The sequence below is a fragment of the Thermobia domestica genome, chromosome 8 (assembly GCF_964235325.1).
Source record: "Thermobia domestica chromosome 8, izTheDome1.hap1.1, whole genome shotgun sequence".
Classification (NCBI taxonomy): Eukaryota; Metazoa; Arthropoda; class Insecta; order Zygentoma; family Lepismatidae; genus Thermobia; species Thermobia domestica.
In genome coordinates, this window is record NC_137461.1 from 160,111,820 (window position 1) to 160,136,356 (window position 24,537).

A 24,537-nucleotide genomic window follows, 5' to 3' on the forward strand; every position below is an offset into this window, starting at 1 on the left:
TCTACCTCTGAACCATCGTACACCTTTACAAATTTCTGAACACAAGTACTTTGTTTAACTATACTTTTACTAAGCTAATGAACCTGCAGCATCACTAGAAGTAGAACGTAAATCCATAAGTATAAAAATTACTAATCTACTGTATGTTCGTATCATATTTCCTAGTAACTCGTTTCTTGGTTCTGTTGTAATAAATTGCACAACCTTAGCTCAATAGGGTGTTTCTGCTACTGTGTTCTTTTTCCGCCAGAGATATATTTATGAGTTCTAATGATCTACTATAATCTATTATAGACCTATGTGCTAATCGTTTTCCGTTTTACTTCCTATTTTAGAACAAAAGCTGCATTCTTTGTTATGAGTCACTTGAGCAAAGAATTTAGTTTTATGAAACAAAGCGAAATGATTATAAGAAACAACCAATGAGATATAAGGATGTCAATTCATAATATTTATTTGTTGTCTGTTTTCTTTGCAGATATATTTACATGGATCCAATTACGATGAACTTCACAAATATGTACCAAGGAAATGTTTGACAGAAATTCTTGGAGGAACTCTACCTTCCACCAATCCTACGAGGCTAGTCCAGGTTCTGCAAGAGAACTCCAAAATATTTGATGGTGATTATTGTTATTATTATTCGAGAACAAAATCCTGAGGCAAATATTTCGACCCAAGAGGGACGGAAATGGGGAATGGCGGAAACTTCATAATTTATACTGTTTATTTGCCAAACATTGTTAGGATCTTCAAGTCTAGGAGGCTCGGGTGGGCAAATCATGTAGCTAAAATGGAATCAAATAAAACGGTTTCAAAGTTTTAATTGGGAACTCAATCGGAAAAAGACTATTGCGAAGACCTAACTGCAGGTGGGAGTACAATATTAAGATGAATCTAATAGAAATAGGAATACAAAGTAGAAATTGGATCCAGTTTTGCTTAGAAGTCAATAAAGAGCTTTTGTGAATGCAGCATTGAACTTGTGGATTCCATAGGCTGTAGAGTTAATTTTAGTATTATTATTATTATTATGTATTTTTTCCATTTCTCATCTAACAAGTAAACCTTACGTTTGGGTGAATCGAGTTGCTGACTGAGACACATATGAGAAAGTAGTACTAAATGTGGTCAGTATTTCAGTGAAGTTGTAGGTGCGAAGCTCCAGGGGTTTAGGAGATACAGCTACCAGAACATCACATGGAAGTACAGAATAGTCTTCATACAGTTGGAGGTAAAAGCTCTGTAAGACCTCTTGTAACGACAAAAGGTGAATAACAAATATATGGGTATGTATTAGGACTAGGGGGAAGTCATATAGTAAGGGTATACCTGACGGCGGCCATCTTGAAATCCGCCATTTTGAATTAAGGTTAAGTTTTTAAAATATGAATAGGGTCATGTGATACATGATTTAAGGCGCAAATTTAATCAGAAGAACAATGGTTACGTTAATTTTGAGTTACGCACAATTGGTAAAAAGTTAGAAGGAAATTGAATATTGTTGCAGCATATGTATTAGTTCTTTACCCCACCTTGTAAATTTTGTTTTAATGATAATAATTAAATAAAAAGCAGGTGGATAAATATAAGGTCTATGGTAAGAGTTGCCTTGATGGCGGCCATGTTCAAATCCGCCATTTTGAAGCAGACAAAGGTTTTAAACAAAACGCATAACAGTGATACCTTATTAATAGCAAATTTTACCATAAATCCAACGGTATAACCATTTTTGCTTTATCATTAACCAGCATTTGTTATCGCATAAACAAGTTGCTAATTTAAGGAAAAATGACCAAATAGGAATTGAGTTATAATTGAACTTGGGTCTTTCTTTCATAAGAGTCCTCAATTAGTACAATCAATATGTAGTTCAGAAAAGAGTGCATGATTTGCACAAATGCTCTGCTCACAGCGAGCACACCTGAGTAAGTCAATCGAGTTACATTTGACACATCTGTCGTTAACAAATCCGTCAAAGCAGTAGGAGCGATCCATTTAATTTTGTGCTGGTTAATGATAAAGCAAAAATGGTTATACCGTTGGATTTATGGTAAAATTTGCTATTAATAAGGTATCACTGTTATGCGTTTTGTTTAAAACTTTTGCCTGCTTCAAAATGACGGATTTGAACATGTCCGCCATCAAGGCAACTCTTACCATAGACCTAATATTTATCCACCTGCTTTTTATTTAATTGTTATCATTAAAACAAAATTTACAAGGTGAGGTAAAGGACTAATACATATGCTGCAACTTTCCTATAACTTTTTACCAATTGTGCGTAACTCAAAATTAACGTGACCATTGTTCTTCTGATTAAATTTGCGCCTTAAGTCATGTATCACATGACCCTATTCATATTTTAAAAACTTAACCTTAATTCAAAATGGCGGATTTCAAGATAGCCGCCGTCAGGTATACCCTTACTATATGACTTCCCCCTAGTCCTAATATATACCCATATATTTGTTATTCACCTTTTGTCGTTACAAGAGATCTTACAGAGCTTTTACCTCCAACTGTATGAAGACTATTCTGTACTTCCATGTGATGTTCTGGTAGCTGTATCTCCTAAACTCCTGGAGCTTCGCACCTACAACTTCACTGAAATACTGACCACATTTAGTACTACTTTCTCATATGTGTCTCAGTCAGCAACTCGATTCACCCAAACGTAAGGTTTACTTGTAAGCAGATGATATAATAATATACGAGTCACCCAAATATATAATTTTTCCTCCCTGTTTTCTCCCTTTATTCTGGGATTTACAGGAAGTTTCTTTTTTTTTTTTTTTTTTCAATTTTGCATGTATCCAATACTACTCTCTTCTGCATTTTGTTTGCCTTTTTCTTCAATTCCAACTATTCAAATCCAGTTTTCAGTGTCTTGTATATCACTTCGGTATCCGATATTACTAGTAGTATTATTTTTACATTTTTGGCCTTCCATTGATTTTTGATGTTTTGTTCTAGTTGGTTGTATTTTTCTGTTTTTTTCTCTATGTGCTTCCTGCAGATTTGTTGTGTTTGGTATTGTGATGCCTATTACATGTAGCTCTCCTTCTCTGATTTTTATTGTGATATCCGGTATACTATAATGTACTTCTTTATTGGTTAGTATTGTTTTGTTCCAGTGAAGTTGTGTTTGTCTATTTTTAATATGGCTTCCAGTTGGTATTTGTAATATGGTACTTCTAGTATAATTTTTCTTTCCTTTGCCACTTCTTAATGTATGATTTTTGCAACTATGTTGTGTGTTTCCTTGTATTGCATTATCATTGAGAATCCACTTGTAATATGTTGTATTGTTTCTTGATATATTTGACATCTTCTGTACTTGTCAACTTGAATTGCGACGTCTTTCAAGATGTGGTTCTTGTAATGTTATGTATTTATTACCTGGTCATGTTTTCCTCCCATGAAGCCCTCTGTTTCTGGGTACAAATCTATCTTCACCCATTGAAATCGTTTCACTATCTACGTGTTCCCGGTTGACTTGTTCTAAGAATCGTCCATGTAGTGGCTTTTCCTCCCCATTGTTTCCTTATGTAATCTGCAGTTGGTAACGTTGTTATTACTTTCGATTCTTCCGACTGGCTTAGGTGAAGTGGTGTATATTTGTGGTCTGCTTCTATTATTGCCATATGTAGTTTGAATTTTCCTGTTTTCCGTAAAATAACTTCCAACTTTAATTAATTGGAATCGGAATAAATACTTGACATTTGGTATGCTTGTAGGTATTTGATAGTGTTATCTAAATAAATTACAAAAATAAAAAGTTTCCAACTTTAGTAAGATTTTATGGGTGAATTGAAAAAAGTTATGCCCATGTTATTTAAGTGGCACGCTTTCTATACTCCATGACTGTTGAGTAGAATACTTCCGAAATTTTACATGTTTTTAGCCTCCTGAAGCTAATCTACAGAAAAATTGTCAGAAGTTTTTTTTCTTAAAGGCTCTAAGAGGGAGAAGAAAAGTTTGCCCTAGTTAACCAAATGAGCGTTATTTTTCAATGGAAAACTTAAAATTTGGCATGCTAATAGGTTTTTCAAACACATTTGTAGAGGGTTCTATGGGATTTTTAAAATTTTAGCCCATGTAATTTTTTAAGAGATTCGGAACTTCCTGAATAATGATAGTAGAGGGAAAATGAAAATTATTTCTTAATCCTCCTAAGGATTTCTACGGTCTTTTTTCTTCTTTTCTTTAAATATATCATCTTGTTTCAAATTGACGATCGTTTGAAAAACTAAAACATCCTAGCTTCTTTACTATTGATTCTAGAGAACAAAAAATAAAAAATGTTCTAACAAAAGGTAGAAATGGTATTAGTCTCGAGCAATCGATACTTTTGGATGACAAAGCAAAGATTGCTGTAAAAATAAAATGTGAATGAATAAGTGGAGTATTAAAAAGCAAAGACTGAAATACAAGGTGCGAGGCCGCAGGTCGAGCAAACGGAAGGTATGGGAACAAAGTCCCCAGCTGACCAAAGGCTAATCTCATTATAATAAACTAGCATCAATTACCCGCTTCGTTGGGTTAAATTTTCAAAAAAATCCTCGATATGTTTCGTTACTCAGTCACTTTTTAATATTAACAAAGCGCTCTCTGATATTGTCATTTTCGATCATTTTTATATTTCTCCCCTCCTTCACCCCATGCTGCGTGGCTGAATTTGGATTTGAACGTTATCGGAAATGTCTGTGTCCATCTCAGCAATCTCGAAAACTATAAATTCGACAACAATATTGGTCATTTTGATCATTTTGTGTATCTCCCTCTCTCCCAAGTTGCGGGACTAAATTTGGATTCGGAAGTGTCACTGTTTTTCTCAGTGAACCCGAAAACTATACTCCCACACTAATATCGGTCATTTTCGATCATTTTATATATATATATCTCCCTTTCGTTTTATTTTTTTTATATATCTCTCCCATCTCTTCCTCCCCTAAGTTCTACCGCAAAAGCTAAATGATGAAGAAAAATTCGCAGGTTCGAACCTCATCTATCTTGAAAATTTGATTGAGTTCGGTCGGGTGGTTCAAGAGTTATTAACTCACAAACGTGGGCACTTTAATTTATATATATATATATATATATATATATATATATATATATATATATATATATATATATATATATATATATATATAGGGCTCTATTGAGTTTTGTATGACTCCTCCCCGTTCCTACTTTGTTCCGTCAAAGTGAATAGATAAAAGTATTCCCAGATCCGAACCTCATCTATGCTGAAAATTCCATCGAGATCGTTCGGTTGGTTCAAGGGATTAAGAGTCACAAACATAGTTACTTTCAATTCTATAGTATAGATTAAAAAATGAATTAAATACATGTAAACCGTATTTTATGAAGCTTTTCTGAAAGCAGTTAAGCATTCAGAACTGCAAGAAATACTCTGTGGAGTGCAGAAAGCGTAACTTTCTGCACGCTTAAAAGTAACTTCTACTGATTGTGATTGATGTTGGTGAAAGATCTTCCATAAATTTATTTTTTAAAGTGTTTCTTTTTCCTCTAGAATTCGATTCTCGTCCCCTGTGCAGTTATAAATCAGGGATACTCATCTGCTTTGATACATTTCGTATCTTCGTAAATTTACCTCACATGTTCCAAAAAAGGCGGGCATTGCAGTTAGGGCCGTGGCGTGGTCCTGTATAATGCAACTCTCTCAGAGGTGGATAGTGTGGTGAGGTAAAGCCTAGACTGTGAGGGTTGATCTTACAGATGATTTGTACACCCCTAGATGCAACGAAATCAAACCTCGGGCGTGTTTCGGAGCCCATGTTAATATTAGTTCTCGTCTTTCGTAATCTCGGCGCTGTATAATAACGTAAAACACAGAAACTCAAAAAACCCAAATTCAGGTATTGCTTCTAAACTGATTCAATGGTTCGTACCTCAATGCCTCCCACCCAATCCTGGGTACAGCCTTGATTAAACCTTCTTGTTCTTGTATTCATTATACTTATTTTAAATAAATTTTAAAGTCTATTGATTTTAATTATTTAATTAAGTTAATTTTAAAAGATCCCTTAAAACCTCAATGACTCACAGAGGATAATAACCCATTCACTCCTTTGGTCATCTTTGTTACAAACTACAAACTTATATATTTGATAAAACATGACGATATTCGCTACCTACGCACACTGCTTCAACACTATTCTTAGCATACACACGCTGGAAGCGCCGCAAGAGATTTTTTTTAGGACTAGTACCGTTTAGGAATAGAGCACGAGAGATTTAGTGTAGTTTAAAACTTGTGCCGTTTAGGACTAGTGCCGTGTTCCCGATTGATTGATTCCGCTCCATCCTGATCGCAATAGCTTCTAAATGGTATGAGCTACATTAAGTAAAAGAGGCGCGGTGTTAATGTTTATATCCGTGATGTATGTTAATTTGAAATGAAAGGTTTAGTTGTCGGAGCCTGGAGGGTAGAAAACTCTCCTATTCTCTTAATATCAGCAATTATCTCTGGGAGGCTTTATTTCCTTGAGATCACGCTGTATACCTCTGCGAAAAATGGGAAGTTAATGTATCTTCGTATATAAGTTTACATGTGCCATTCTCAGTACAGAAGCCTTCTCATTTCAAGTGAATTCACTCCCATTTTTGACTGATTTCAATGGCAATCCTTAAATCTCAAAGCAAACACGAGACACATCTCACGAAAGTCAGAAAGTTTTCGAGAAAGTTGCTCCCTGAAATATTCTCTTAAATTTAAATATGAATTTATCTTTTAAATTTACTTATTTCAGCTCTGAGTATAAGACAATTGGTTAACCTTAAACAAAAGTACTCAAATATCTCACGATCACTGACGCATTTTTAAGGATACTTTTAAACACATTGATTGTAAAATGGAGTATTTCCCTTGCCTTTTATTAACGAGTAATTAATCTGTAAGTGGTGAAAAAACATTATACAGTGTTACATATATCTCCTAAAATATCTGGCTCTACCATCTTGATTTAGGAGAAAATGTCCTCTTCCGCATACTAATATCCCAAAAGAAATGTATAAAATGATTACGAAAATAATCTATCTATGAGAAACCGGAAAATTTAGATAATTAAAAACTAAAAAATTCAAGAATTAGTTGAAAGGAAAATCTACTCCTAAACAATAGACAACATCTGATTACCTTGAGTAGAGATAAAAGCGATCGAACATTATTTTAGCTTGGGGTGGAATGTTTAATCTTTAAGAAAATGTGGTGTCCTCTAAAGAAATCTGACATGTGTTATAGTCATCATTTTTATATTATCTCTAAGCCTGAGTATTTTACTCGATAGTAGATTCTACGCACTTATTCTAGCCTGGTTGGATCGATAAGATTAGAGAATGGGAAGAATGGTCAGTTTCTTTACCTTGCGATTTGAAAATGAGTATGGAAAACTTAGAAGTTAGGATCAGACGAAAAAAAGAAAAAAAAAGAAAAAAGGAAAAAAGAAAAAGAAAAGCGTATGTGGCGTACGTAAATCCCGTAGTTGTATGTAGGTTATCTGTAGTGCGTAAATCTGTAGTATTGAGACTCAACGTAATTTCTGCAACAAACGTATGTTTTATAAATACTTTCCATAGAAGTGTTTCGATATACGTACTTTTCGTGCGAAAGAAAGAACTGTATATAGGCGGTTAAGACCTTACATATGGATAAACATATATAACATATAGCTGACGTATGTAACATACGTGTACGTATGGATATACGGAAGACTCTTAGATGTCAGACATCCTGCAAAGACATAATGTAACATGTAAGAGGGGAAAGGGCAATACCTATGTAGCATATGGATAACGCATGCTCCGTACAAATTTCCATAGTAAATGTATGAGAAAATTGATTCCGTATATTTGTATAATATACCACCGTCCGGACTTATATAACGGACTTTTATAAATATAGATACATAGATATAGATATAGATATAGATATAGATATAGATATAGATATAGATATAGATATAGATATAGATATAGATATATACCACCTTTCCACAACACATTAAGGTCCTGCGGAACGTAGATTGTTTTCTGAATTCAAGATGTACGGTAGGCTAAAATAAATGGTACTAGCCAACGCACTAAACCTTCTAGCTCCAAATCCTTAAACAAAATTATGTTTTGCTGCAGCTATTACTGAAACGTTTATTTATAAAATACAAACAAAATTATAACACATTTATAGAAAATTTCATCCGGAGAAAACTCACCCTCCAGAGTAAATTGCCCATTGTGGGTCGCTTCTTAAGAAATAACACAAGGATAATTTAATAAAACATTTATTTATGAAGTGTGAACAAAATTTTCTGTGTAGTTTTTTGATAAAAGCGTGTGAAAAAAATCCACCCTCAAGAGTAAACAACCCTTCTCCTTTATTTTTTAGATAAGTGACTTATACCATAGTATAGAGTTGTTAATGAAATATTGATGCATAAAATATGAACAAAATCGTTCGAGTCATTTTTAAGAAAAACACTATAATTTACTTTCTCTGTTCAATAAATTATTCGTATTTTAGGATATAGGAAGAAAATGAATTGGCCTTCATACGTTGAACAGTCTAGATTCAAAAATAACTTTTTCTTCATGTAGGGGCCATGAAACGTGTAAATCTGTTGAAAACTCTAATTTGATTACCATATTTTCTTCTCTTCTATAGTTGCTTGAACATAATAAAAACACTATTTCTCCCTGTTGAATTTTAAAGATGTGATTTTTTTTGAGGTTCACACAAGTATTTTTCCTAGAAAAGCAGAATGTTATTGTTCACTCTTCTGGTTAAGATTTTTGATTTGTAAAAAGGCAGAATTTTTGTTGTCACAATACTCTTTCAAGGCTTTCTGGAGCCAGTACTCTGAGTAAAATATATATTATTTTGTTTTTTTTATTTCACATGTTGCAACTATGTTCGTTTTTTTTAAAAAAAGAAAAGAATTAATGTTGGGTCAAATGAGTTTTTTATTCTATATGCCTTGCTAATACAAATTTAAGAAAACAGTGGGAACATCTTAGAAACATTGTTTATGTTTATCTCATTTGTCGCAATTCAATATAGACGCATAATATTGTAATATATGTATACTTACCTTCAGTGATTTATTTGTGGATTTTGTAGAAGGGGGGAATATTTATGCAATATTGTGTTCCATATAACAGAATAACTTTAAAGTGGGGTTGGGACAACTTTATTTTTAAATCTACCTACTTTGAAATTATGGTACTAGTTTGATAGGAGCCCCCAAGCTCATCATTTTTTTAAATTTTTTACAAACAATTTTATAGTAAATACGAATAGGTACGTTAGATAAGATATGGTTAGGTAGATTATATTCCATGCGTTAGTTACCGTACTACTTTTTGTCCTACTTCTGAGGACAAGTGTAGAGCACTCAGTAAAAGCTCTATTGTTGCATTGCAATCTGAACACCTTGTCATAACAAGTGTCACACTCCTACGTAAAACGGTTTTGCTATGACAAATAATTCTTTAGTCTGTTCTAATTTGGTCCTTAAAGACCAAATTCCCCGCCCGAACAATAAATACAACAAGAGGTAAGAGTTTACTTTGGGCAGAACAGCGATAGGTGCACGTATATTTGAGCCTAATTTTAATAAATAGAAGGGGAAAGACGCTACTAAATGTCATTCCTCATCATAAATAACTTTTAGTACCATTTTGCTCCTTGTACTTAATAAAATTAGATTCAGGGGTGTGTGCACTTATCAATGTTCTGCTGAAAGTAAACTTTTGGCCAACAAAACATACTGGCATTCAAATGAATCTAGAATTGAACAAAGAAAGGGTTAAGCTGAAGCATGATCTTCAGCATGTTATCTAACACTGTCTTTGGAAGTTAAAAATACTTTCACACCGTACCTCACTTTAGAATAGTGTAACAATAAGAGGTTGTTTTACATCGGATACCGTCTTTTCCCCAGATGGTTTGTTGATGATAGCATGATGTCATGATGTCCATTTTTTATCCAACTGATGGCATATTTTTCTGCATTGAACGAGGTAATATCTGGTCCATTAACGTTTATGAAAAGAATAAATTCAAGGGTTTTTACAGACAAATGGTTTCTAGTATCTGTATGCTGGAAGTTTAAGCTGGAAAAGCCTCTCTCACACTCTGCAAAAGAAACTGGAAGAACACTGACTTCCATGTTAAGATTTTGTAGATTTAGGCCAATATTAAGTTTCACCTTATGCTCTAGAAATTCCTGCAGAATTTTAGCTGAATCATCAGGGAAAAATTTTAATTCTTTTATTTTTTATTTTATTTTTGAAATTTGCATTACTTCTTTGTCTCCGTTTAACATTTTTGCAGACAATTCTTCTCGCCAATTGGATCGTTGAAAAACCTCGGCCCTACTGAACGTTTCGAGCGTATCTTATCTGCTATACCCTTGCAGTCTTATTTTCCGGTACTTTTCAAGAGAAATCTCTAAGGGTTTTGCCAGTGAGACTCCACAAAACTGACCAGTTTCTTCAAACTTTTCTTTCAACGCTTCCAGAACATTTACATTTTTTCAATTTAGCTTATTACCTGTAAAAGGGATGCAGACCTTTCTTGTAGAAACAGGCTAAGGATATGTAGAGGTTCCAGTGCATCTCGGATCGTGGACATTTCATAAACAAAATTCCACTCAGTGAGTTTTACGTACAGATCTGAAAATATTGCACGCTGCTGAAAGCTTCTCTGCAAATTTGTAGAAGCTTCTAGAAAGTGTTCCACTAGCGCAGGGTAGACTTCCGCAATGCTTCTACTGAACGGTATGAAGAGCCTAACCACCGTACATCAAAAAGTTTAGTAATATTATAGAAGCGAATACTTAGTTCTCCTAATATCAATTCAATTTCTCCCCTGTTCTTCGGGGACATTGAGTAAACACTGTGCAATCTCTCAACAAGGCTTTGAAAATAAACCATATCTGAAATCGTATTTACAACGTTGTGAACAGCCAGTTCCAGCTTATGACTCATGCAGTGAAACACAAATAAATTGGTGTTTAATTCTCACTGGAGTAAAGAAACAGCACAATTTATTTCGCCTTGCATGTTATTTGCGCCATCAATACAAACTACTATAAGTCTTTCCCATAATATAATTTGGGAAAGATTCATACTTTCACATGTTTTAACTATGGAATCACAAACCTCTCTGCCTGTTTTACCTATAACTCAAATAAACCTAAAAATATATTGCTATGCACCTGATTAACTACAGTACGGATATACACAGTGAGAACAGATTTATGAGACACAGTAGAGGATTCGTCCATCATTAGCTCGAAATTCGCAAGATACTGGATCAATTTTCGTTCATTTCTGTAGCTACAAAGCCAATAATATCTGAACACGTAACATTAGAGTAGAGAACTTGTTCGAGGTTCATTCTATATATTTCTTACTATTTAATAAGATGCACGGTAAACGACAGACGATTTTGGGCAATAACATAGGCAGTTCTAAATATCACAGTTGTCTTTTTAACACGAATTTCATTCACAATTAAGACGAAAGCCTCTTACTTTGTGTACCGGAATTATTTGCCTTTTAATCGTCAGGAGCTTTTCCTTTATTAAAATATAGTCTAATATACATTTCCTTATGTTCTTTCTAAGGTGCTTGTCAACGAAGAAACTACCAATTCACAACTGCAGTTACTGCTCAATGATAACTGAAAATAATAATAATAATAATAATAATAATAATAATAATAATAATAATAATAATAATAATAATAATAATAATAATAATAATAATAATAATAATAATAATACTCCGCTACTCAGATGAAGTACGATAATCAGTGGTATCAGTTGCAAGATTTTTCTTCGGGAAAGAATTCTATAAACAAGACCAGCATAGCTCGCAACAATAAACATACTAAAAAAGTAAAGGATTATTACTAAAATATGGAGTTAAATTAGTGTACTTTAAAACAGATTGTATAGCCTAAGAAAGGTAGAAAACATCTTCCCAGGCTGGGAAGATTGAATTAAACCTAGAAACAGGGAATCGAAAACTTAGAAGGGGGGAAATTCCCAGGCTTCCCCGGCTACAAATAAATCCCTGCTTACCTTAACTAGCGTTCAAATATTAAGAATATTAAATAGAAACTATATAAGTCTGTCAAAGGTTGTTAAAAATTTTGATATGGATTGCATGTAAAGTAACATTTACTTTTCAAATTACTTTAAACACAATTTTATAGTTAAATGAAGTATAATTTAGTATCCAGCTGAATAATTTTGCAAATCATTCCAATAATTATTAATGATAACAATTAGCATAAGCATAAAAATGTGTTTGCATTGCCAATACTGATATTTGTCTTGCAACTTTTCTTCGTTAGAGGGATCTACCTGTCTTGTGAAATGGAAAGTTGCCTAGCTAATCCTGCCATCTGTCGGACCTATTCTTAAACAAGTTCATTAAAAAAAGTATTAATATATAACTCGAATTTGGTTTATTTATTTTAAAAAATCGGGTGTTGCGGAACCTTCGTTTTAATATGTGGGCAGCATAGAAACCAAAAAAACAAAGAACATATTTATTGCCTCTTATAAGCTTCAAATATATTCCGGAGCAAAAGACAACATGCATCTGTCTCACTAACATTTTTCTTTGTTGTGAGGAACAAGCACTTCTTCAATAATAGAATAGAAGGAAAAGTAGCTTCAGAGTATTTTAAATGATCCCTTAAGTTTATTAAGATCATACTATAGACAAACCACATTGACTTGACACCTAGCCTTCCGTTCTGAGCGCTTCTATCTGCTCAAGGAATTCCACTTCCACGGCTGCAAGGCTCTCTCGCTTAGCAACATCTGAACCCTTATTGCCTCAAGGCGTGGGTGTGTCGAGGGTGAGAGTTTAGTTCGCATTTTTGCCGCGGACCGAGACATTTTGGCAGCACTATGAGTGGATCTTATAAAATGCTAATTTTAGCCCGTCCATCCGTTACTGAACACAATAACTCATGAGTGAAATCGGAGTTTTTAATTAAGTTTTTTTTCTGTAATAGATAGCTAGATCGATTATCTCAACCGAATTTGTTGAGTCAATCCACTACATCTTAATGGGTAAGAGTGATTTTAACACAGTGGTTTCTAACCTTTTCTGTCTGACGGCACACTTTACTGAACATCCATGACATTGTGACACATTTGTTTGATTTTTTTTATTATTAATAATATAAATTGTAATAATATAAGATTATAATTTTCCACTAGCTGAACCTGCGCTAGCTACACAGCACATCATTTACATATGAACATAAGTTACCTTATCATTCCTCACATCTGTACATGTCCCTTTACAGATAGATGTGAAAGACGTCTTGATAAAAATTAGCAAGAGATACAATAAAGGGGAGATTTTGTCGATTATTTTTTCAATATCTCGCACCGTTTACAAGTTTTGAGCCTACTTCCGGTTGGAGTTTTTAATTCATATATGACCAATGTTTTCTTTCTTCTTGCATGCAGTATGTAATAAGCAAATACATTACACACACAATTAATTATAATGTCAGGGATATATGGTGTTCACTGAGCGAAACACTCCAAACAATAAAGATTTAACTTAGAGTGGAGAAATGGTTATCCTTCGTTTCTCATTATAATTTGGCCATGAAACAAAGACCTGAGTTGTATGCAACCTCTGTATACAATTATGTAGTGTTGCAATGTATAATGCGCAGTATAAGATGCTTTAGTTTTTTTATACCTAATTTCAACACTTCCAATGTACCCGTAAAAATGTAGTAAAGAAATAATTGTCATGCTTTTTTTAAAAAAAAAATATTCAATTAAAACTGGACAATCTACATAAAATTTGCAATTGATCAGTGAAAACGTGATCTTTCTAGAGCCTATAGTTTCCGAGATCTCATCATCGAAAGAATTGTCCACAAACATATAAACGTCCACAAACGTATAGTTTAAAAGAACTCCAAAGATGGCAGCACAATTCATTTGCATTAATTTTGGAAAAGGCTTATTAAAATACGAATGCTTTGAACAATAATTTAAAAAAGAATAAACTTTATGAAAGAAAGGTATATTTAAATAATTTATTTAAAGTATGCACACTTTAAAATATTTGTCTTTTTTTTTAACTTCAAATCACAAATAACCGTAAATCAAAGGTTTGAATCCAAAGTTATAGGTTGGAACTCAGCCGCTTTTGTCATAATCAACCGAAATGTGGCTACATAACACCAAAACTTGTCCTAATCTCAAAGTGATACCTAAATGTAATACATGTGGTAGTGGACTTCATCCTACGTACAGCTACCGTTGCAAGGCTAAACCAGTCCCAACACCTGAACGACCGGAATTAACTGTACCATTAAAAACGACAGACACTACAGTTCAACCTAACCAATCCATATTACCTCCATTCACAGTAGAAGATTTACTCCGTTTCACCAGTTTAGTACTTCAAAACATCTTTCCATTCCAGAGAGCCCATATTACCCAACATATCATTTCTGCCGCAAAATCACTTTTTCACATAAATCTTCATGTCACATATTCCAACAATTATGTTCATTTCCATGTTGGATCTCTGGAAACTGCAGTCTAAACTCATATATATACTTTTCATTATTGGGATTAGTTTCCTCTTTGTTAATATCCGATCATTTTTTCAACATAGACGCTTATTAGAAGCTCTGTTACTCAAGGAACATATCAACGTATTTGCACTCAATGCAACTGCATTGAATCCGAATATGTTAACTCGCATTCCTGGATATCTGCTACTACGTCATGATTATCACCACCACATGTCTCGTGGCCAAGGTGGAGTCGCAATAGGACATTCTCCAAAATACTCAATTAGAACATATAACACACAAGCTTTCGATAATATACCGGAGTATCTACTTTGTTCCATATACTTCCCGTAAATAACCATAAATTTGAGCACGATATATATTGGACCACGCCAACCTTTACCTTTAGAATATTTCAGATACATAGCGAATGCCTTTCCCAATATCATTATCATGGCAGATAGTAATATCCAAAGTCGGAGTGCTCGAGAAAAAGATGAATTTCAAGAGTATATAACTGACCATCTTCAGCTCTATATTCATGTTCTTCCTAAGCACACCAGGCCTATAAGCCAAACTACGCCAGATATTGTCATTACATCTCTGAATCTCATTAATAAGTGCCAGCTTCAAGTGCTCGATTCTATTGGTAGTGACCATCATCCAGTGAAACTATCATTGACACATGGACTTCCAACTCGTCCTGTTATTGCGCCTCGCTCCGTCTTGAGATATGATAAGGCTCATTGGCCTGAATTCCGACAAGAAATTGAGGATATTCTTCATAGTGTAACACCTCCTACCAATTACACAGACCTCGCTTCTTGTCTCAATAGTGTCACTACTGCAATACAACGCAGCTCTCATCACATTCCAATAGACCAAATACATCCTTATAAGCAGAAATTGCCTCCAACTTACTTTGCACTTGCACAGAAAGCGCGACAACATCTTCGCGACTATCATCGAACAGGGAACCGTGAATCTCTTCAGCACCACCGTCAATGGCAACGAACAGTTAAGAACTATCTGGATTCGTATAAACGTAGAAATTGGATTAAAACATGTAACAACTTATCTGAGGACGTACATCCTTCTCGATATTAGAAGCGTTTCAATCAACTTGTAGAAAAGAACATCAAAACTACCTATCCTCTCATTGACCATGGCACACCTCTCTTTTCGGATCAAGATAAAGAAAACGCCTTTGCTACTCAGTTACAGACAGTATTTACTCCATACGCCACTTCCACACGTTCAGAACGGATAAATATATCTAGCATCCCTGCTTTGTAGCCTTCCACAGAGCACGTCATTGATCCGGAGCATCCTCTTACAGCACCCATTTCCACTGCTGAACTTCAAACCGCACTCAAGCGGAAAAAGAACACAGCACCGGGAATTGATAACGTCTCTTACCGTCATATCCAATAAGCTCCACAATCACTGCTGGTTCTCCTTGTAGCAATCTACAATTTCATCCTACAAACTGGTTTCTATCCACTGGAATGGAAAGTATAAAAAATTTGCATATTTCATAAACCAAACAAACCTATACATTCTGTCAGCTCGTATAAACCAATCCAACTTACCTCAGTGTTCAGTAAGCTACTAGAAAAAATTCTCGTTTGCCGCCTTCATTCATATCTGGAAGCACGTAACATACTACCTATTTATCAAACAGGCTCCAGACCACGTTTCTCAATAAATGACCAATTGCATCGCTTTAGTACTATCATCACAAACCAGTACAACAAAACATTCCAATCATGTCTTATACTCATGGATTTAGAAGAGGCATTTGATAAGGTTTGGCATTATGGACTCATTCAAAAACTTCAGTCGCTCAACCTTCCCATGTGCTGTTTGAGGCTCATTCACTCTTTTCTTACACATCGTATTGCTTACGTCACTGTAGGTAATGTGCTCTCTTGGCCTGTATTTCCGTTTACTGGCGTTCCTCAGGGATCAACACTTAGCCCTTATGCTTTATGCTTCCGACATACGTCCAACTCCGAACAATGTGTTCACTTTTCAATATGCAAACGATACGGCTTTCCTCGCTCTTGGCAGAACTGTACATCAACTTAATACTGCTCTTCAAACCACACTCAATAATTTCATCACCTGGTGCAAGAAATGGCATCTAACAATCAATGAAGAAAAAACACAAGCAGTAGTGTTCTTACCACCTAAAATACGTTTCAGAGGTCACAGGAACCCAACTCTTTTATGAGTCACTATAGATGGATATCTTATACATCCTACACCCACTGTCACCTACTTAGGCTTGGTCTTCGATTCTAAGCTCACCTGGAACGCCCACCTGAAAAGGCTAACAGATAAGGTTAAAAATCGATTGAATGTCTTACGCCGACTCACTGGAACAACTTCGGACTTAAAAGCGGATGTTTTGTTTCACACCTATAAGGCGTTCCTCCGCCCAATCCTCACTTATGTACATACTGCCTGGTATAATGCTTCTGCTTCTTATTACGAAAAGCTCTGCATACTTCAGAGACACGTTATTTGTGTAGCTTATCGCCTTAAACTACCATATCCCACATGGCTCCCTTATGAATACATCTCCTTTCCGAAAATTACGGAACATCTTGCAGAACTCCGTATTAGATATGTCAACTTAAAACGGTTCTTATAAATTATTGAGCCATTAAAAAACCAACTCCTTTGAATAAATCCATTTATTTATATCTATCTGTTGTCCTGACAACGACATTCCAAAATCCTATTATTTAAAACATAAAATATATGAAAATCTTTTTAATATCGATATTATAATTAATATATTTCTTTTTCTTTTTCTTCTTCGAATTACATAATCAGCCTAATACATATTTTAAAATATCTTACGCCCTAATAAAATAATATACAACGTACTGTTGTATATTATGGCACTCGACGGACTTTTCGTTTTACTTATTTACTCAATAAAAAGAAAAAAGAATTCTGGACCGTTTAATTTTACATGTTAATCATTCGAGTTTTCGAATGCACCTCGTATACTTGAAAATTACAATTCATATAAATATACATATATATCATATTTAATTTTATAACAATATTATTATCATATTTATTTTAAATTTTATTATCGTTTTCATTTATTTATACATTTCAACGACGATAAGGCACATTCAAAATTTGATTCACAATTTATTTAATTTTAAGCCCTTTTCGGGTCCATTAAATGCTTGTTACAAGTAAATAATGATTTACTTAGGCATCATGAAGAAGGTTTTGAAAAAATGTATGTGATGTTCATATAGTTGTTCTTTGAACATAAGATGATCGGATATAAGATATAGTTAAACAAGGTATAGATTAAGTTTGAAATATAATAATAATCAGAACATAACATAATAATTGACATCTTCTTAACATCATAAAAATACGAATAATAAACGAATTCATAACATTTACGGTAAAGCAAAACACAAAATTAATCGAATATATTCTTTCGGACGCCGCAACATTGGCTTAAGTTACATGACAAATGAATTCATTTAAGTTGCATGGAAAGTCATAAACAGAAATACAGTATTGTGCGTTATTTACTTCTACCGTTCTTCGTTTCTTACTTTGAGAAATTTTGCCATCTATGAGATTTCTACGAAGTTCCCATCGAACGAAATTAGATCTAACGCTTACATGCTTCTTAGGTGTACGTAATCGTACTACACGAGGATTAGGTTGATTTACACAATCACTGTTACTGTTACTACTAAGGTTAGGTTCGGTTATCTTACCAGTAAAATTAGGTTCAGTTCTCATTCGTTTTACTGGTGGCGAGATGTCGTGTCTGTACCTATTCTTTCTACAATATTCACGGTAACCTGTCCTCCACAGTTTCTATTTCTATTATAATTAGGTTCGGTTACATTACTGTTACTCGTTAATTTAACATCATCTTGTACATTGGGATCACACTTTAATTTCACATGAATGTATCGAATTTGGTTTCGATTAAGGCTCGTTTGGTTCAGGTTATTACTGTATTGCACGATCGATGGATTTTCAAAATTTTGCAATATCACACTTGGATGATGGAAACCAACGCACTGCATCACGTTCTGTGAAAGCATCATCAGATTGTCTACTAACATCCTTTTGGTCTTTTCGTTGAATGTAAAATTTGACATATTCAACTCAATCGGCCAATCACTACAAACATTGGTGGGAACACACGTTTTCTTTCTGAATTTCACGGATACTGGAATTAACTTTCTTCCTACTACATGAACCAAAGTCATGTACATATTATTAAATGATTCTATTATCATTACTTCATCTTCAGGATTAGTATCATGACATGATATATACTCAACATGATACTGTGATTTCAAATAATCAATAGGATTCACTACACGAAAACGATCGTAATTTTTCGCACATTGATACATATCAAAATCATCATTACACGCAGCATCCATAAGACAATCAAAAATATTCGACTGAAAAGAAAAGTTAGGATAGTCTGTTCCAGCCAATACGGCAGTATGCTTTTGTGAAAACTCAGTAATTTCACTAATGTAAATTCAAAATTTGCTTTCTCCGTTGTGTCTATAATGTCTACAGAGTCTTGAACTTCGTTGAATCTCTGTACTATCTTGCCCATTTCTTCATCATAACGCTCGAACCTAGCTGTAATTTGCTGATTCATTTGACTTAATTGTTGTTGTATTTGGTCCCATTTGCCATCGTTACATTGCTGCAATTGCTCTAACTTTTCATCAAAATGTTGAGCTTGTTGATTCACCTTTTGGTCCAGTTTTTCAAATTGTTGATTCATCTTTTTATCTAGCTGTTCAAACTGTTAAGCTTGATCCCGAGCTTGATCCTCACTTCGTCGAGCTTGTTCCTTAATTTGTTCCGATATTCCCTTTAAAACATCCATCATGTTTTCTGGAAAATTCATATTAGTATGTATATTTTGGCTATCCGTAGCACTCATGATATTTCGAGATATTATCTTGTCATTTCTTAAAATGGTACAATTACTATCAGGCTCAATGTTGCTCGTTTTTACTTTTCTTCTAAACGATACAACCTATTCCCGGGTTTCGGCACCAATTGAGCCATATAAATTATTGAGCCATTAAAAAGCCAACTCCGTTGAATAAATCCATTTATTTATATCTATCTGTTGTCCTGAAAACGACATTACAAGATCCTGTCATTTAAAACATAAAACATATGAAAATCTTTTTATATCGATATTATAATTAATATGTTTCTTTTTCTTTTTCTTATTCGAATTACATAATCAGCCTAATACATATTTTAAAATATCTTACGTCCTAATAAAATAATATACAGCGTTCTGTTGTAAACTCTCTCATACACACAGGTCATCCGCTCTTTTTAGACATTCTTCACTCCTACGCTCTCACCGACTCCAACTTTCGGTACAAACTTTCACCATTAAATATATTTATATCTCTATATATCAACAACACACACCTGACACCGGACGAACGAGAAATCTACATTTATTTCATTGTCGATCACATTCCTCATCTTTTTCCATTATTGCACAGAGATCCTCACCATTAACAAGGGCTTTCCCCTGTGTTTATTAGTCCCGAGTCGCCCCGGGACAGAAGATATAACCCTGCATCTGACTGATTAACATATTTATGATTGTGAGGTGCTGGCACTTCATCTCAGTTATCATCTTCACTTTTTCCCAATATCATTGGCCACATTCTGCACCTATTCCACACCTTTAATTATCTTGCACTGGTGATTAGTTACATCTCCGATTTTTCGCACTTATTTAACCTTTTTTCTCTTTGCAAAATGTAATTATGCAATCTTAGAATTATTGTAGCACTATATATTATATATTTATCAACAAACTAAAAATAAATGTAGTATGATGACATAAAATTAAATGATGATCATTCCAGAACCTTCTTCATAGTCTCTTCCACTCCAGCTGCTAATAAAGAATATTTCTTAATCCATCCCTTACCATTTCTTGCAACTATTTTGTATAAACAAATCATATGCCAAAAGAGAGGGCGTATCCCTCTGAGAGGCAGGAGGACAAAATCTATTTACTGAAGACCACAATCATATAACATAAACCTTACCATCTCTCCCTTCTTAACAAAAAAAAAGCGCCGCTTTTGTTCACTTACTACGAACCTAACTTTTCTTGAAGTTAGTTACTGTACTAAGCAGTGATCAAGTATTGCAAACGTACTTGTGAGATCAGTGCAGATACTCTACATAGGAGATTGACAGAGGGTGTTCATCTTCTGGAGGGTTTATCTTAAATTTTTAAGGTCATTGTTTCTGTTCACACTTTGACCAACTCTTCTGTCGTTTTGCTTGGGCTACCTGTAGCACCATCTGATGAGGGTGCTCTTTACCTCAACGTATGCGGTGCATATTTTTTTATCACATCATGCACAAGCTACCGGGATTAGTTCAAGGCCCCACACCTAAACCAGTGGCTGATGTTAAATGCGATCCTCGAACCAATCGACGTACCCGTCAGCTCTCCGAGGGTAGTTTAGAGTCGGCTGATAAGAGTTCCAGATCTCGCTCTCCTACCTACATTCGCAAGCCGAAAGAATCGGAACCAATACAGACGGCCGCTGGGGATCCTAGTACATCTACTGTTGGATTACAACCTTCATATGCAACCACCCTTGCTCGTCCTAAATTGCATTATTTTCTTCTTACTAACTTCGACCCAAACTATAGTAACACCCGCCATATCTTTAATAAGATTATCAAGTATCTTCCAAGGGCCAGTATCCAACAGATAGTTTTCAACAAGGGCGGTGTTATTATTAAATCTCAGGACGAAAAGTTTGACATTACTCTCCGTAATAAGGCCAGTTACGAGATTTTTGGCAAAGTTGCATAACTGCCTAAGCTTCCTGACAAAATCAAGCAAACTCCTCCACCTTCGAAAACACCAATGATGTCCGTAGTTATTCGCGGAGCTGTACCTGAAATAACTGATGATGAGATGCTTGAGGAGCTAAAAGCAGAGGGAATTGAAGTGACCAAACGTATTCGTATCAGAAATAATTACGGCCCAACGTATATGGTGAGAGTTTTGACCACTTCCCAATCATCCATCGATGCCTTGTTACAAGATGGCGCATACATATTTAAGAAACGTAATAGGGTAGAACCATCGGGTAGAACCATCCCAAATAAGCTTCCCTCTTCCAATAAGGTGTGAAAGGTGCCAGGTGAATAACCAACATATAACGGCTAAGTGTCCAAATGTCGTAAAATGCGGTTACTGTGCTGGCAACCATGATACTAAAGAGTGTCCTAACGGGAAAACCACCTCTATGCTCGACCTGTTCCAGTTACAAGCACCCAACGTATAGTTACAAATGTAAAGGCAAACCGACTCCAACTCCTGACTACCAGAAGATGACGTTACCGCTACGTACCAGATTCTAACGTGTCTTTGTCACAGTCTATCACCTCTCCTCTTATTGTTGAAAACTTCCTCCGCTACATAACGCTCATATTACAAAATATTTTCCCATTCCAACGTCAACTTATACTAGATCATGTTATTGCAGCAACCTCCGCCATATTTCAAGTTAACTTGTATGCTACATATTCTGGACCGTACGTTCATTTCCATATTGCACCCCGAGACGCTGGAGTTTGACTCAGTAATGTTGTGTATGAATATGGCTCTTACACTTCTTTTTCTGAACATTCGTTCTTTAGCGAAATACCGAATACTATTTGAGCAGTTACTGCTTGAAGAAAATATCGATTTATTTGTACTAAATGAGACTGCGCTCAAACCTCCTACTTATATCTAATTTCCTCAATATCAATTTCTTCGCTGCGATTACGCAGACAATAACGTACGAGCCCAAGGTGGCGCTGCAATTGGAGTTCGTAATAAACTCACTTATAGATGCAACTCTGTTCCGCACCATATGCAGTTATCGCAACACCTTGTGACAACAGTTTATCTTCATCACCTTATATTAACAGTAGCTAGAATATACGTTCGACAAGGTCATATGATTCCTCTTGCCTTCTTCATATATTTGTTTAACCACCTTAAACATCTTGTCATACTAGCCGACGTTAATATTCACAGTCGCTCTGCCCGTGATAAAGCTGAGTTTTTCGATCATATAACTCTTAATTTGCATGAACATACCCATCAATTACCTAAACATACTTGACCGAGCAGTAAGACTACACCCGGTGTTGTTATTAACACTGCCTCTATGGTCGATAAATGTAATATACATGTACTAGATTGTATCAGCAGCGACCATCTTCCGGTGAAAGCCGTTATCAACCATCAGCGACGAAAACTATCTGAATCAACTATGAGAACTATCATGTTATACGACAAGGCGAAATGGGATCAGTTTCGTACTGATATAGATGTTGCTCTTTCCTCTTTTTTACCACCGACCTTAATAATACCGACCATAGCATTAGCACAGCTATCACCAGTAGCGCTAACAAAACATACCTATATATCGAGGCAAACATACTAACCTATGCTAGCTGCGCTGTATTTGGCTCTCGTCAAAAAGTCTCGCACTTACTTTCGAAAATACGAACAAACACGAAATCCAGAGTAATTGACTCAAGCAAGACGATGGCAAAGGACAGTTCATAACTATATTGTTGCTCATAAACGACTTATCTGAAGCAAAGCATGCAATCAATTGAATACAGAGTCACGTCCCACGAAATATTGGAAAAAATTTCATCTTCTAACTGGACAGACAGTTAGTTCATCTTATCCTCTCATACAGGATAATTTATCTCTAGATACAGACCAAGATTAAGCAGACGCTTTAGCCACATATCTTCAGTCAGTATATACGACTCCGCCTTGACCACATCGATTAAGCCCTAGAGTTTCTGAAGAGGCAATTGCACAATTACTTCAACCTTCCATCCAGCACACTTTAGAAGCTGATAATCCTTTGACTCGTGAAAGCACCTCCACGGAGATACAGTCCATTATCAAGCAGAAACGTAGTACTGCTCCAGGCTTTGACCAAATAACTTACAGATTACTTAAGGAATGTTAGGTCAATTTTTTCATATTTCTAGCATCGATATATACATTTATCCTTCGAACTGGTTTTTGTCCTCTCGATTGGAAGGTATTTAAAGTCTGTATGTTTCTGAAACCCAACAAACCACCGCATTCTGTACAGTCCTATCGTCCAATCCAGTCTTTGAAAAAATATTCGTATATCGTTTACATTTATACATTATGGATCTACAACTTCTACCTCTCCATCAAACTGGATTTCGACCTCATTATAGCATAAATGATCAACTACTTCGTCTAACTACCATTATTACCAATCACTATAAAATGTCTCTTCCTTTCTGTCCCGTTTTAATGGATTTGGAAAAAGCATTTGTTTTGATTTGGCATTATGGATTATTTTAAAAACTTTTTTAAACTGGGTCTTCCTGTTACAAACCTCGGAGTCATATTTTCTTTTATGCTCAACCGAATAGCCTATGTCAGCATAAACAACTCATTATCACATCTACTCTTCCCATACAAGGAGTACCGCAAGATCTAGTCTATCTCCTCTTTTACACATATTCTATGCTTCCGATTTACCGTCCCCATTGCCGAACACTTATCTCTTTCAATATGCTGATGATACAGCATTTCTTACACTGGGAAACACGATACAGCAGATTAATACAAACTTACAGACTACAATTACTAGCTTTCTGAATTGGTGTAGTAAATGGAGCCTTTCAGTTAATGAAGACAAAACACAAACACTTGTTATTTTACCTCCTAAATGCCGAAGCAAAGTTAGACGAAATCCAAATTTACTACAGATACGTGTGGGAGATCACTTTCTTCAGCCAGCTGAAACTGTAACATACTGGAATCTTTTTTGACGATAAGTTATGATGGA

General features: G+C 35.0%; 1 protein-coding gene across 5 annotated transcripts in view; it reads left to right on the forward strand.

Moving 5' to 3' along the window:
* Positions 1-24,537, forward strand: part of LOC145693315 (clavesin-2-like) — a 159,172-nt gene that overhangs the window by 130,674 nt on the left and 3,961 nt on the right. For all 5 annotated transcript variants that reach the window (XM_081769193.1, XM_081769192.1, XM_081769191.1 and 2 more), the window contains one exon: positions 479-623. In XM_081769193.1, the coding sequence (XP_081625319.1) occupies positions 479-623 (145 nt within the window). The remainder of the gene's footprint in view (positions 1-478; positions 624-24,537) is intronic.